Source organism: Felis catus, chromosome D3 (assembly GCF_018350175.1).
Source record: "Felis catus isolate Fca126 chromosome D3, F.catus_Fca126_mat1.0, whole genome shotgun sequence".
NCBI lineage: Eukaryota > Metazoa > Chordata > Mammalia > Carnivora > Felidae > Felis > Felis catus.
Genome location: NC_058379.1, coordinates 19992680 through 20007030, shown reverse-complemented (window position 1 = coordinate 20007030; position 14351 = coordinate 19992680). Strand labels below are relative to the sequence as shown.

Sequence of the window (14351 nt, the reverse complement as noted above, 5' to 3'; positions counted from 1 at the left end):
GATTATCTATTTTATAACAACTTTTTTAAAACAAGGTAAGTCACTAGGCTATTCGCCATTATGGAACTAGCACACACAGTGCAGTAGCTACTATGGTATATGACACGTGTAGTTATACACAAATGTGAGGGTGTGTGGGCTTTTAGGAATAATGAAGTAAGAATCGAATGTAAATTACGTTAGTGTTGGTAGCCATCAGGGTGGAGCGCTTTGTATGAATGTAATAAAGGAGGCTGCACCACCCTCTCTAAGAATGTGCTTTGTCCCGCGAGGACCTGCCAGGAGGCTGTTCCCGGTGGAAGAGCTGAAGGAGCTGTGGCTGCTACAAAGCCACCACCTGCCACGCAGGTCCTCATGAAGGGAGTGTACCCCTCCCGGGTATCAATCCAAGACTTTGGAAAGGGCCTGGAAAATTGGGCTCCGCTATGCAAACATCAACCCACCTGGTCAGGTGAGGCTGGAACCACAGGGCTCTGGCCACGCCCACTCCAGAACCCCGCCCCCGACTTCCTCCACACACCGCCCCCCAAAAAATGTTCCCTGGAGTATCAAATACAGCCGGCACTAGTATGAGCAGAGTAAGCCACTGTCGTTACATGTAAAATTTAAGGGAGGACCCCAAAACTCGTCATCACAATAATATTTAATGCAATCTTTTTTCACATCGTAATGCAGAAAAATCCCGTAATAAATATAACATCAAAACTGTAAGTCAGTTCAGTATCCGCCCCCCCCCCCCCACTCCACACTGGAGTGACTCGCTTCACTCGCCTCACCCCAGGCCGTGGTTGCAAGGGTTAGGTGGGTGTCAGGGAAGATGTTGGACTAGAGTCCGGCCTCTGCATCCTCCCGCCTGCCACCACCACTGGAGCCTTTCCCGGGCCTCTGTCTGGCCAGCCCCTTCTGAGTTCCAGCCCTTTCTGAGGTTTAGCCTCCCTCTACTGCTGGTCTCTGCTGCCCCCTATTGGACTGTCCCCTCGGGACTGCACTCCAGGCGGCTGTATTGGGAGAGTTGGGGGTTAAAGCACTGAAAAGTTCCCAAGCTCCATCCTTCAGTTCCAGGCTGGCTCCACCTCATGTGCAAAAAAAAAAGCCTGGTCCTCTCAGGTCTATGGCTGGTACTGGTAAGTCCCAAGACACAGTCTTTACACCAAGTCGCTGTGTGTCTTAGGAAAGAAACTCTCCCTCTCTGTGCCTCAGTTTATCAGTCGAAGGAACTAGAAGGTCCCCACCAGGGTCATGAGTCTGTGACATCTACAGAAGCAGTAGAATTCTCTTTCCATTTGCTGGAGGAAAGCTGGAGTGTGAGGTGGGACTGCACCCCCAAGATCAACAAAGGAGTAGGGGTCTCCAGGGATCCTGGGGATCCCTCAGAGTGGGGCTCAGAAGCTGCAGAGCCAGACCCTGACTCCAAGAACTCTGAGAGATTCCAGAACCTCTGTCACATCCCCAGACAGATACTTTGTTACACACACACACACACACACACACACACACACACACACCCCATGCACAACTGTGAGATGAGAAGGCCCAGCTGGCTTGAGTTTGGGGATGGGGGGGTGGTGGACCAAGGTGCTCGAGAGACCTGGATTTAGGCAGTCTCTGGGGCTTGTGGAGTACAGAGTGGGCAGGAGACTGGTCAGCAGGAGACAGGGGCACCCTCTGACATGGGAAGCAGGACAGAAGTGATTGGACAAGGACACACCCTGACACTCCATGGGAGAAGGGCTGGGGCAGGGCACAGAGGAGCCAGGGACCCTCAGCAGGGGGTCTACCAAGGGGGCAGATGGACCTGGACTCCTCTGGCCCAGCCTGAATCCAGCCCTTGGCGTATCTCAATCCAGGAAGGAGGTGAGGGGCAGGCCTGGGTGGGTCAGAGCTGCAGCTGCACCATCTGGGAAGACCCAGCCCATCCTTCAAGTGTCCCCAGGAAACAACCAGACCCAGATTTCTGACTGAAGCCACCACAAGAGGATGTGGTTTATGGCAGTGGCAGCCCAGAGGCTGTGGCAGGTGCAGGGGTGGGGGAAAAGAGGCACAGCTGGAGATGCTGCCTTTAGGGAGAGCCCCTTCTTCCCAAGACCTGGGGCTGTCCCCCAGAGAACCACAGCTTCTGGGCCCTGGGTAGTAGGTGAGTGTCACACCCAGACAGGGGTGCCAGGAGGGAACAGCTTTGGTCTGGACTCCTAGGGCACATGCCACTCCAGCCCCCATGGTACCAGGAACCCAAGGTCAGAGGCAGGTGTGGGCCTCATCCCATGGATAGGATGATTTCCTGCCAAATGTAGCAGGAAAGTTAAGGAGTGCCTGACTCAAAACATGGGACACACAACTCTTAAAGGGACCTCCCAGGAAAGTCACTTTGGCAGGCCTGGGAGGCCTCATTTAGGGCTGCTGAAACAGAAACTAGAAGCCCTGAGGGGCTGCAACCCAGACTTGAGCAGGTGTATTAAAAGACCTTGCGGCAGAAAAGGCAACTGGGTGACAGGCGGGATCCTACAACCTGCTGCTTTCAATTCTCTCTTCACCGAGCAGTGAGACTTCACCAGGCCCGGAGAGCTGATGCACAGACATCAACAAAGCATGTCCTGGAGCCGTGCAAGGGCCAGCCCTCTGTATAGAATCTGCTTGAACATCAATTTCCTCATCCTCAAATAGGTGAAATGATCTCAGCTCAGCCAGCAGCCGGCCCCGCTGTCTGCCTCAGCCTCATTGCATTACATATTATATTCCTGGGCTTTCCAATGGCCCCCAGCCCAAAGCACCTGTGCAATCCATGCCTCCTGCACCTCTGCCCAACAGAACCCAAACCTCACCTCCCTTGGAACCAAAGCATGAGCCTTCCAGGTGGACAAAGGGCTGCAATGCAGGGGAGGAGCTCACTCCTAGATTCTAGATCACCCTGCAGCCCACTCCCAGAACACCCTTGGCCCCAGCGTTCATCTTCTCTGGACCTTAGTTTTCTCACTTGTAATACAGGGAAACGTCCCCCAGGACATGCCAACAGTTATTCTAAAGCCCAAAGTCCGAGGATGGTGGAAAGGGAATGGACATTTGTTCAACACCTGCTACATACTGGGGCTTAGCATTCACATGATCTCATTCATCTTCATGACTGCCCTGCTACAGAGGAACTGTGTCCATTTTACAGATGAGGAAACTGAGGCTCAGAGATGACCTAAAGCTAGGTTTCAACATTCATGAGCCTGACATTATTCCTTGAGTGAGGGATATAGAATCGCTCCCTGCAGGGCCCTTGCCTGGCTGAGAAGCTGAGACGACCAGAGGGAAACCAGCCAGGCTTGACCAACCCTGCCAAGGAAGTGTAGTGTGCAGGGACCCAGCCTGGGGGACTGGTCAGAAGAGAAGCCCTAGCCCCAGTCCCACCCCAAGAAACTCAGGCCTTGGTGATTCTTGACTCACTGGGCACTCAACTGCTTACTGTGGTCTTTTCAAGTCCCAGGGAGATGCTCCACAGACCTGGGTCACCCTTAGGAATACGGAAATAAGGCAGGTCAGGTATGCCCCACCCAGGGCCCCAGGGGCAGGAACTGTGGGCTGGCTTCAGTGGGAGGGGGTGGAGCCCAGGATCGACCACAGCCGGGCAGCTGGCAGATGTCACTCTGAGGGAGATCTCCAGGGGTAACAGCCATGGGCCCTGGAGAGGACTGGGCACTGAGTGCAGGGACCAGAGAAGGCCCAGGCAGAGGACAACACTATGTGGGCCAGGCACACTGGGACCGCTGCTGCCAACAAGAGGGACCTGAGGCACCTGCCAGCCCCTCTCCTGGAAGTTCAAGCCAAGCTTCCACCCTGAGGGCAGATGAGGCCGGAGACAGGCCAAGTGTGCTGTGAGGCTCCTGGGGGACAGAGCCCTGGCCCCAGGCAGCTCTGTCCCCTACTGCTGCTACACCTGGCCATGGGCCAACGCAGCATCATTGAGCAGAGCCCCAGAGGGAAGGAGCCTAAGGTAAGGAGCCAAAAGATCACAGCAGGGGAGGATGTGGAATTCCCTAAGGTGGGAGCCAGGAGTGGACATCCGAAGAGGAGAGCAGCAGTGAGGGGAAGAGGGGGGAGAAGGAAGAATGGGCCAGAGAGAAGGGGCCTGGGTAAGACACTGGCTGTATTTAAAGTGCTGACATCTGTCTTGTGTGGATTTTTTTTGCATTGATTTTTTGTTTGTAATACTGTATTAAAATATCGTGTGTCTTGATGACGGAGTTTTGGGCATCCCTTAAATTTTGGACTAGTGCCGCACCTGCCTCACCCTTGTCCTCTGGGTAGGGCAGAAAGAGGCAGGCAGGAGCAGGATGTGCCCAGCAGGCACTAATCGTTTTAGGGGCAGAAACGCCCTCTGTAGCCCCACAAGTCAGATCCTGCTGTTATCCTCATCTTGCAGAGGAAGATAGAGGTCCAAAGAGGTAAGGTGACCTTCCCAAGGTCACACAGCACATAGGCACAGTCCCAGCACTGTAAGAAGCCAGAGGACTGAACCCTGTGACCTCATCAGCATGTCCTGTGTTGAAACAAAATGGGGCAACATTCTGAAGGGATGCTCTGCCAGGCAGTTAGAGAGGGGAGCAAGGGCTTGTCTGAGTCTCCACCAAGGATGTCCACTCTGCAACTTATTCATAAATATTCACAGGGGTCAGGCCTGGGGACCCAGAGAGGGTGGGCCTGAACCAAGGGGGTCATGTCCAGGTGTGGGGACAATCAAATTGGTCTGCCAGGTGAAGAGTCACTGACACATGATGTGACCACTCCAGGCACCCGGAGCGGCCTGGGCTGAGGAGAGAGAGAGGTTGTGCAGGCACAACAGGGCACTCTGTGCTGCGTGCAGTGTCTTAATGTGCTGCGCCCTTGATCTTGGAGTCCAGAAGAGTTGTTGAGGGATTTAGGTAGCAGACCATCACAGTCGGATTCATGTTTGGAAAAACGGCTCCAGATAGGAGATTGATGTGAGGCCAGATTAAGGACCCAGGAGAAACAACAGCCAAAGCCTGCATCTTGGGGATGGGGAGGAAGGATCAGGTACCAAGACCACGTATGAAATTAGCTAGTGAATTTAAAGTGACTGTACCAGAGGTTGACCGGGAGGAATGGGCACTCTCATGGACTGTCTATAGAAGTCCAAAATGTACAACCATTTTAACAATATGCAGCAAGTCATTTTTTAAGTATATTTATTTAAATTGTGCAATTCCACTTCTATGAATTCATGGTGGGGGAGAGGTGAAAATAATCCAAGATATAACAAAAGGTTTATAAACAAGAATGACTAGCTCAACATTACTAATGGTGGGAGAAAACTGGAAATAATCTAAATATCCAGCAGAAAGGGTGTGGCCAAATACAGTATAGAACATCAATCATAAGGAATCTTCAAACCCTAAAAACTATGTGTGGGTTTTTAAAGTATGTGTACATTTTCAAAAGCCTGCCCAAAATAATAGAAAAATGTCAATGGTGTGTCTCTGGCTGATGGGACTTCCCCTAATTTAAAACTTTGCTTTCTAATTTTCTATACTTTTGAAAATGTTCACAGGAAGATATATTTGGTTTTTATCTTCTAAAATATTTTTTTAATTTATTTTTTTGGGAGAGCACAAGCTTCTAAAATAATTTTTTTAATTTATTTTTTTGGGAGGGGCAGAGAGAGGGGGACAGAGGATCTGAAGCAGGCTCTGCACTGACAGAGTGACAGCAGCGAGCCTGATGTGGGGCTCAAACTTTTGAACCGGGAGATCATGACCTGAGCCAAAGTCAGTCAACCAACTGAGCTACCCAGGTGCCCCTAAAATAATTCGTTTAAGTTCATTTCTTTTTGAGAGAGACAGACAGACAGAGTGCGAGTGGGAAAGGGGCAGAGAGAGAGGGAGACACAGAATCTGAAGCAGGCTCCAGGCTCTGAGTCAGCACAGAGCCCGACGTGGAGCTCGAACTCACAAACCACAAGATCATGACCTGAGCCAAAGTTGGATGCCCAACCAACTGAGCCACTCAGGTGCCCCTAAAATAATCTTTAATACAAGAGTAATGTGTACTTGTTGTAAAAAAAAAATAAAAATAAAAATGATTAAGCACAGAAGTATATAAAGAAAAAATCCAATGTTTCTGCTTACCATCCCCACACATCTTACCCTAAAACCCATTCTCCAGAGACAGCCACTGTCAGGTTGGTCAGTACATTTCCAACGCTTCTCCTATGTGTATATGTCCCTGAAAACACACACACACACACACACACACACACACACACACACACACAAACACCTAGTTGGTATTGGGATTTTTTAATGAAACCATACCCTGGAATAAGCTTTTTAAACAATGTGTTACTATTATTTTCTATCTCAATTTGGATAGATCTCCCATGTTCTTGTAATGGCTTTGTAAAACCTCAAAGTTTGGACAAACCAGATTGTATTTAATTATCCCCTTATTAATGGACATTTAGGCTGTTTCCATTTAAAAATATAAATCACAAGTGATGCCGCAATGGAAATCCTCACATATGTGCGCATGTGTTATGTGTGCTTGTATAAAGTGCACTTAAGTATCTACTATGGATAAATGGCTCAAAGTGGAATTGCTCGATCAGAGAGAATGTGTTTGGGGAATGTTCCTAGGCAATGCCCAAATGTCCTTCTGAAAGGTTCCAGCTTATACTCACTGCAGTGAATGACAGTGCCCTTTCCTCTACATCCTTGACAATAATGTGATATTGTTGATCTTTTTTTTTTTTTTGCTCATCCAATGAATATCAGTGAGCCTATGTTTGTTGTTTAATTGGTTATTTGATCATTGGTAAAACTTGTTTTCCTTTCGTTTTTTTATTGTCTGATTTTATTTCTACTGTGAATTTATTTACCAGTTGTAATTTTGCCTGTTTCTCCATTCAGTTGGTTGTATTTTCTTATGGATCTATAGAAACCCTTCATATACTTGGGATATTGACTCATTGTTAAGTCCATAGTTGTAAATATTGTTCCCTGGTGTGTTTTATGCCTTTTGTTGATGGGGTCTTTCACCATAAAGCTGTTTTTAATTTTTATGTGTCAGATTAGTTTAATTTTTTCTTTATGGCTTCTGTGATCTGTGAGACCACATGTGGGAGAAGGCTATCCATGTCTAACTCATGTCCATGACCCTTCTGTAGAATGCGAAAATTACCCATCTCTGATACTGCCCCACACTAATCATCTCTTCTTGTAAGTTTCTTCTAAGTGTGCATTAAGGAAAAATGAAAACACCAAAATAGGGAGACAGAGGAATAAGAGTACCTCCTTGTTCCCATCAACCAGGTCCCAATATATCAATTCCCTGATGATGCTGACACAACAAAATAATTGCCCTCTTATGCAATATTTGCAAACAAATTCCAGATATCATATCTTTTTCTCAATAATGATTTCATCTGTGTACCAGAAGATAAAGGCCTAAACAGAAACTAAAGTAGCATGATCAAACCCATGTAGAAACTGTAAATCCTTAACAATGAAAATACTTATCAATGAAGACCTCAAACTTGTCACAAGTGAATGCATGGAATTATATTGTTGATGTTATTGCTATTTGGGGGTATTTCCTTTTCTCTTTCTGAATACTGAAAATCATTTGACACTGTGATTGTGGGGGGTTGGGTGTCTTCAGGACTGTTGGGTCTGTAAGAATCCCCCATCACTCTACTTTTCCTTGCAAAGAAGGGACTAAGGGGCTGAGCGGCTGGTGCTGGGACTCTCCCATGGTGGGGATGCTGCCACAGCCTCCCAGAGTTGTACCTGAGCCATCCTCTCTGTTTCCTCATCCTGCAAAGGGCTTCTGGCATCAGATCCTTCAGGAGGTCCAGTTTGTATGACGTCAGAATCGCCTCCCTGGACAGTTGGCTACTTTGCATCAAAGGACCCACATCAAGTGAACCTTTTTAGGTAGGATTAGCTGCTTTGATGTTCAAAAACTCCGTCCATCAGATGGAAAGGGTGCATCACAGCAGTATTTCATTTCTGTCCTCCTTCTCCTGGGAGGGCTGCCACGTACCCATGTGGGGAGTGCCTTTCATGTGCAGGGAAAAGAAGAAATGTGCACTGTTCCCTGCTCTTCCCCACTTCACAGGATGATGACCTGTTCCTTCCACCCTCCCCTGCTGATTCATTTTTATTTGGCGACCTGGTACATGCTGGGATTCAATGGATCAGATTTTGGGAATGTACCAGTGTTGTCCACACTGCATGATGGCTTCATGTCTGCCCATATGGACATTCGTCCACTGGGAGTCTATTCAGGTGGCTCCTGGGTACACTCACATGACCCCAGGAGATCTCAACAGCTCCAGCTTTCTGAGGGAAAACATATTCTATTTCATCTTGTGCATACCTGCCCAGGCCTGAAATTCATCACTGATGCCAGTTTCATTTTGTGGGAGGTGGCATTTAAGACTCTTTAAGAGAAGCATAGCAGCAGTCACATACCAGACCCTCCCCAACATGAGCCCAGATTGGGGCTTGGCTGGAGCTGCTCCCAAGGTCACCTGGACACAGGCTGGCATGTCTTACAGGACCAGGCCACACATCACTTACAACAGTCCCAAACTAGCACATCCCCTGGGACCATAAGACAGAGCCCTCTGAAGTTATGTCTCGGGACACAGTTAGTTGCCAATGTCCATACACAGTCCAACTCTTTCTCCCTGCAAAGGATCCTTTGGGAGGGAGGGTACTCCCTCCACCCTCACCTCACATCTCCCCAGGGTATTACAATGTTTGAACATACAGAAAAGAGATGTCCTGTTCATTTCCATGGAAAATAACTCACAATGACACAAAAGCCTTCCACAAACTCATTCCAATATCCAGGAGATAGTGGTAGAAACAGAAAATCAGATACCAACTTCCATTGGAAGAATTGATTCCAAGGATCCTATTGCTGTACACATGGGGACATTGGTGCTATTCTCTGATATGGGTGTGGGACATGTGGCTCCTCTGTTGAGCAGACACCAGCCTGAAGCAGTACCCTCACTTCCTCCATCACAGCTGCACGTGGGGGGCTGGGGTTGGGGCAGGGCCTCCCATGGACAGGGTTTTTGTATGAGCCTGTATCACAGTGTTGGGTGTTCGGCGGAGGTACCCATCTGAGCGTCCTAGGTGAGTCTCATCTTCTCCCTGCTCCCCTGCTCTTCCAGACATGTGGGCATTTTTTGACTGTTTTTTTTTTCCTCTGTGTATCTTATATATAAGTCTCGGTTACTCTTTCACCCAGCACCTCAGCCCCTAGGACCCTGCTCTCCTCCCTTCCCTGTACTGACTGTTGTGCTTGCTTCTCTGTTCATCATAACCCCGCACCTCCTACCTGAGGCACAGGGAATGGTGGAATGACCTAAAATCTAAAATCTGTCTGCCGGGGTCATCCTGGGACCCCCATGTGCTCTGTCTGTCCTCTCCTGTCTGGTCTTGTGTTGGACCTTTTTTATATCTGGGAGTTACTAACAGTCCCCATAGAAAATGGAAGAAAGAACAGGGAGCATTGAGGGGGTGACCATGTGGAGAATTTGCAGGGACACGGCACCCTCAGGGCCAAGGCTGGGGACACATGGGTCAGACGTTTAAAACAGGGCCCTGGAACTGTGCGACTCAGGATCTGGGGTGGTCAATGGTGTACCAGTGGAGCAGCTAACCCCACCCCCAGGCCTCATGGGGTTGCAAGGCAGAACCCTGAGGTGTCCTGAAAACTCAAGGAAACCAGCAAGAGGGAGGACAGTGGGGAGAAGAGAAGGTGCCAGGGAAAGGGTCATGGAATGAAAGGATGTGAGAACTGGATGAACACTTGAGTCCTTGCAGGAAATACTTCATACCCCAAAGAGAGGCGGAATCTATGGAATGAAGGCTCTAGTGATATGACTGATTTGCAGGACATGGAGGGCAAGGCTTCAGAAGACAATGGAATGAGAGAGACACAAGAGGCACAGGCAGACACTCTATCATCAGCAAGGATCCTACCCAATCAGGGACAGCCCAGGAGAGACACATCTGGGTAAAAACAGATCTCTTAGGACAAAGACTTTCACTTCCCCAGCACAGAAGTGTCAGATCAGAATGGTATACAGGACGATTCAATGGAGGTCAGAGAGCTCACATCATAATCCTGACCATAGAGGGACAAACATAGAGCCCAGACAGTCACTGTCAGCATGTCACAGGAGGCAGGGGCAGGACAGTGAGAGTTCAATGTCTCTGTGGGAGGACAGGTGCCAGGAGAGTCTCAGGATGGGTGGTGACAGAAATTCAACTCAAAGACTCCCAGCACAGGTGGGGAGATTTTTGAGGAACACCTTAACCCACCCCCACCTTTGACATGGACCCGTGGACACAGACTGTGCACTAGGGGCCTGATTGTATGTTCAAGAACCTATTCCCACATGAAGACTAAGGTCAAGTGACCCCATGGTGGATGCTGAACCTCTGACCTCTTTTCCCTCCCCCACCCCACAGGTCAGCCCAAGTCAGCCCCCTCGGTCACACTCTTCCCACCCTCCAATGAGGAGCTCAGCGCAAACAAGGCCACCCTGGTGTGCCTCATCAGTGACTTCTACCCCAGCGGCTTGACGGTGGCCTGGAAGGCAGATGGCACCCCCATCACCCAGGGCGTGGAGACCACCAAGCCCTCCAAACAGAGCAACAACAAGTACGCGGCCAGCAGCTACCTGAGCCTGTCACCGAACGAGTGGAAATCTCGCAGCAGATTCACCTGCCAGGTCACACATGAGGGGAGCACCGTGGAGAAAAATGTGGTCCCCGCAGAGTGCTCTTAGGTCAAGGGACCCCCACCTACCCCAGGGGGTGTGCAGCCATTGGACCTACAGGAAGGATTCCCCTTGCACCAGGATCATCCCAGCCCTTCTCCCTTCAATCGATGCTCAATAAAATGTCCTTTATTCAATCAGAAATTGTGTTCTCTGGTCATTTGGGTTTAACATTTTGTGTCCTGAACTCAACCAACTTTAGGTGGAAACATCATTCTTTTGGCTTCATGAGAAAGGAGCCCATAGAAGATGTCCTCATGTTTTTTGAAAGGTAGTCTTAGTATCAGTCGAGATTGTGAGAGAATATTCTTCAGCAGGAGATACAAACAGCAAAAACAAGAAAAACCATCCTCCACAATGTCTGTATACTTTCCTACTTGTATAAACCATGTCCACTGCCAGTCATACCTGCTCTCACTGATCGTGGGTCTCCATGACTTCTAAGATAATTCCTGAGCTTCACCCTGTACCTGTGCCACACTGTCTACAACTACCCCCTCTTATGATGTCCACTGTTCTCTCCTTATAGACCCCCACTCAACACCATGTTTTCCCTGGTTTCCTACCCCATGTGGACATTCCCCATCATACCAGCCTAGAGCTTCCTCTCTTCCTTATGAGAATTCCTGTTCCTAACTCCCCAGGAAAAATGACCTGTTCTCCCTTCCACAGACTCCCTGTCATACTTACTACAGGACCCTCTGCCTGTACACTGGCCACTCACACCCACACTGCCACTGCTGGCACCTCCACACAACAGTGTCTCTTGGTTCCCTCTGGCATCCAAGGTCTCTGAGAGATAGACTCCAGCTATGCTCTCTAGGTTCTCTCTAAGGCCAGGCCAACCCATGAGACCACCACTTGTGCTTAGGTGACATGCCTGGGACCTCCATGTTATAAATCAAGGCTCAGATTCTGGCAATGGTCTGCTGACAGATTTCTCAACTGGCTCTTCTACTTAGGACCTCAGTGTGGGATCTGAGCCATAACACACACAAGCATACACACAGGTACCAATGAACAGAAACATACATGCACACACATAATGATCACAGAGCCATTGGTTCATTTATAAAACTGCCATGGTGGGCATCTCTATGAAAGGCTCATGATGAGCTGGGTGAGGAGGTGTTGCACGGAGTCCAGGATGGGATGTGAACAAAGAAAACTCAGTCCCTGCCGAAGATACCAATGCCAGCCAGTAACAATAGAAGGCTCCAGAGATTCTGGTCAAAGCTGCAGTGAGAAAAGCAACCTCATGGGCTAGTGGGAGGGAGTTAAGAGATGAAGCAAGAGCAAATCACAGAAGACAGCAGGAGTCCTGGCTTAGCGTGCATGTGTGTCACAGAAAGAATGCCAGACCTGTGTGTACCCTATGTAAGCTCTGCAGGTGACATCTCCAGGCCAAGATGCAGACCCAGGCCCTGGGTGTCAGAGACATCACAGAGTGATGGTCCGGTGCAGGGATACAGTATGTGTCCTGTGTGGTGGGGTCACCCTGTGCTAGTGATACTCCTCTATGCGGGTAATGTGTGATTCTCAGTCAGTTCAAGAGACCAGCACAGACTCCAACACATCAGCTCAGGGTGAAATTGTTGGACCCAGTGCCTGCCTCCCCAAGCACGATGGACCCACCAGATCCATCCAGCTTCCATTCAGCCCACAAACCCCTAAAGCATGACAGCTGCTCTCATGGGGCTCAGGAGAGGGACTAAACAGTGACCACACTACCTTTCAGAAGAACCAGCCAAAGGCAGAGATTCGGAAGCTCAGGACCCTATAGAAGGATCTAAGTATTGGGGAGAAACATGATTCTCCTCTCAACACTTTGCCTTCCTCACCCCAAACCTCCACTGTTTCCTGTTCTGAGGATGTGGTGGCATATCCAGGACCCTCCCCACAAGTCCAAAGTCTGCAAAGGGCTCTCAGCTCCATCACCTCTGTGCTGAAACAGCCTGCTCACCCTTTCTACAATGACATCCTGACACAGACTGAGGAAAGAACACAGCACCTTCCTAAGGATGGCATTGGCTGGGAATTCTGATGCCATATCTAGAGGAGGTCTCTCAACTCCTCCCCATGACTGAGGATGGATGGAATCTGAACCCTCCATGGAACTGAAATTCCAGGTCCCCAGGGGTCACCCCCATCACCCACCCATCTGCCTGACCAGCACCCGTGACAAGGAGGCTGGGCTTTGGGCTCCTGTGCAGCTGCAGGTGGGCCTGGGTCAGCGGTGGAGGGACTGACAGAGGGTTTGTGTTCGAGGCTATGTCACAGTGTCATATTTTCGGTGGAGGGACCCATCTGACTGTCCTCGGTGAGTCTTCCCCCTTTCCCTCCTCTTTCAGATCCACTGTACAATTTCGGGCTATTGTGCTTTCTCTTATGAGCTGAGCTTAGTCTGAAGGTCTATGAGGTCTGTAAGTTTTGCCCCCTTTGTCTGCCCCTCATCCCCTCCACTGGTCCCATCTTGTCAGATATCAGGTCAGGGCTACAGGGGACCATCCCCATGAAGCCTTCCTGATCTAGACCTGAACTAATGCCTCACTATGGCTCCAGATCTCTCCCCACATGAATCTTCTCCTCTGGACTCGGGGATGGTCAACTCCCCATTCAGGGCCTCTGGGTTCCAAGAGTCCAAGGAGAATTGGGCGGAGGTGTGGGGTGGTTCAGGCTGTCAGAGAGGCTGTGGGATGAGAGAAGGATTCTGGGGATGGCTCAGGCACTGGGTTCCAACCTCAGAGAGCCCCAGGGAGAGGACTTCCTGAAGCGTAGTGAGGAGAGCCTTGTCTGGGAACTTGGGAGACATGGAGGAGGAAGTGGGACAAGAGGGTCAAGGATTAAGGGAGGATTTCAGAGGAGAAGGGGGCTGTTAGTGCTGGGACCTTCCATTTCCACAGAGACATTCAGGACACCAATATCAGGACAAGTCTTAGGACTGTGTCCTGAGGTCAGGACATTCAGCAGCAGGAGTACATCCCTTCATTGCCCACCATGGAGGGAAAGCGCCTTGAGCAGATACACGGAGCCGGAGTTCCTTGATAGGGACAGGTGACAGGGACAGTGACTGCCAGGCTTTCAGAAATGCTAAGACAGTCAGACCTCCTAGAATAAATTGACAATACAGGGAGACTCCTCAGAACAGACATAGCCTAGCCTCAGAAACGAAAATTCACCTTACCTTCAAACCCTCAATCTATAGGACTCCTTGGAATCCAGCCCCAGGGAATCCACTTTTTAATTTTTTTTTTTAAATTTATTCATTTTTGAGAGACAGGGAGAGGCAAACGGTGAGCCGGGGAGGGCAGAGAGAGAAGAAGACATAGAATCCCAAGCAGGCTCCAGACTCTAAGCTATCAGCACAGCTGACAGCACAAGGCAGGGCTTGAATTCACAAACCATGGTATCATGGCCTGAGCCCAACTCAAACGTTTAACCAACAGAGCCATGAAGGTGCCCCAGAAACTTCCATTTCTTACCCACCAAGCATCATTAGGCAGGGTCCATGTTGGGAGGTGGGCAAAGCTGCAATGATGGTGTGAGGGGT

General features: G+C 49.6%; 4 protein-coding genes and 2 gene segments (V, D, J or C); all 6 read left to right on the top strand.

Annotated features, from left to right (window-relative positions):
* LOC109496970 overlaps window positions 1–10945 on the top strand; it is a 927213-nt gene extending 916268 nt beyond the window's left edge. The window contains 2 exon segments of the V gene segment in view: window positions 9109–9146; window positions 10491–10945. Of these exon segments, the coding sequence occupies window positions 9109–9146; window positions 10491–10810 (358 nt within the window).
* Window positions 1–14351, top strand: part of LOC101099449 — a 328726-nt gene that overhangs the window by 268861 nt on the left and 45514 nt on the right.
* Window positions 1–14351, top strand: part of LOC123381268 (immunoglobulin lambda-1 light chain-like) — a 670720-nt gene that overhangs the window by 620374 nt on the left and 35995 nt on the right. The gene's annotated exons all lie outside the window — the stretch shown is intronic.
* The window catches only part of LOC105260055 (immunoglobulin lambda-1 light chain-like), a 512144-nt gene that overhangs the window by 470318 nt on the left and 27475 nt on the right, over window positions 1–14351 (top strand). The window lies entirely within an intron of this gene.
* Window positions 1–14351, top strand: part of LOC109497182 (immunoglobulin lambda-1 light chain) — a 638912-nt gene that overhangs the window by 615104 nt on the left and 9457 nt on the right. The gene's annotated exons all lie outside the window — the stretch shown is intronic.
* The window catches only part of LOC111557369 (immunoglobulin lambda-1 light chain), an 88733-nt gene that overhangs the window by 73459 nt on the left and 923 nt on the right, over window positions 1–14351 (top strand). Inside the window, exon 3 of the mRNA XM_045041905.1 lies at window positions 13087–13121. Coding sequence (XP_044897840.1) covers window positions 13087–13121 — 35 coding nt within the window. The remainder of the gene's footprint in view (window positions 1–13086; window positions 13122–14351) is intronic.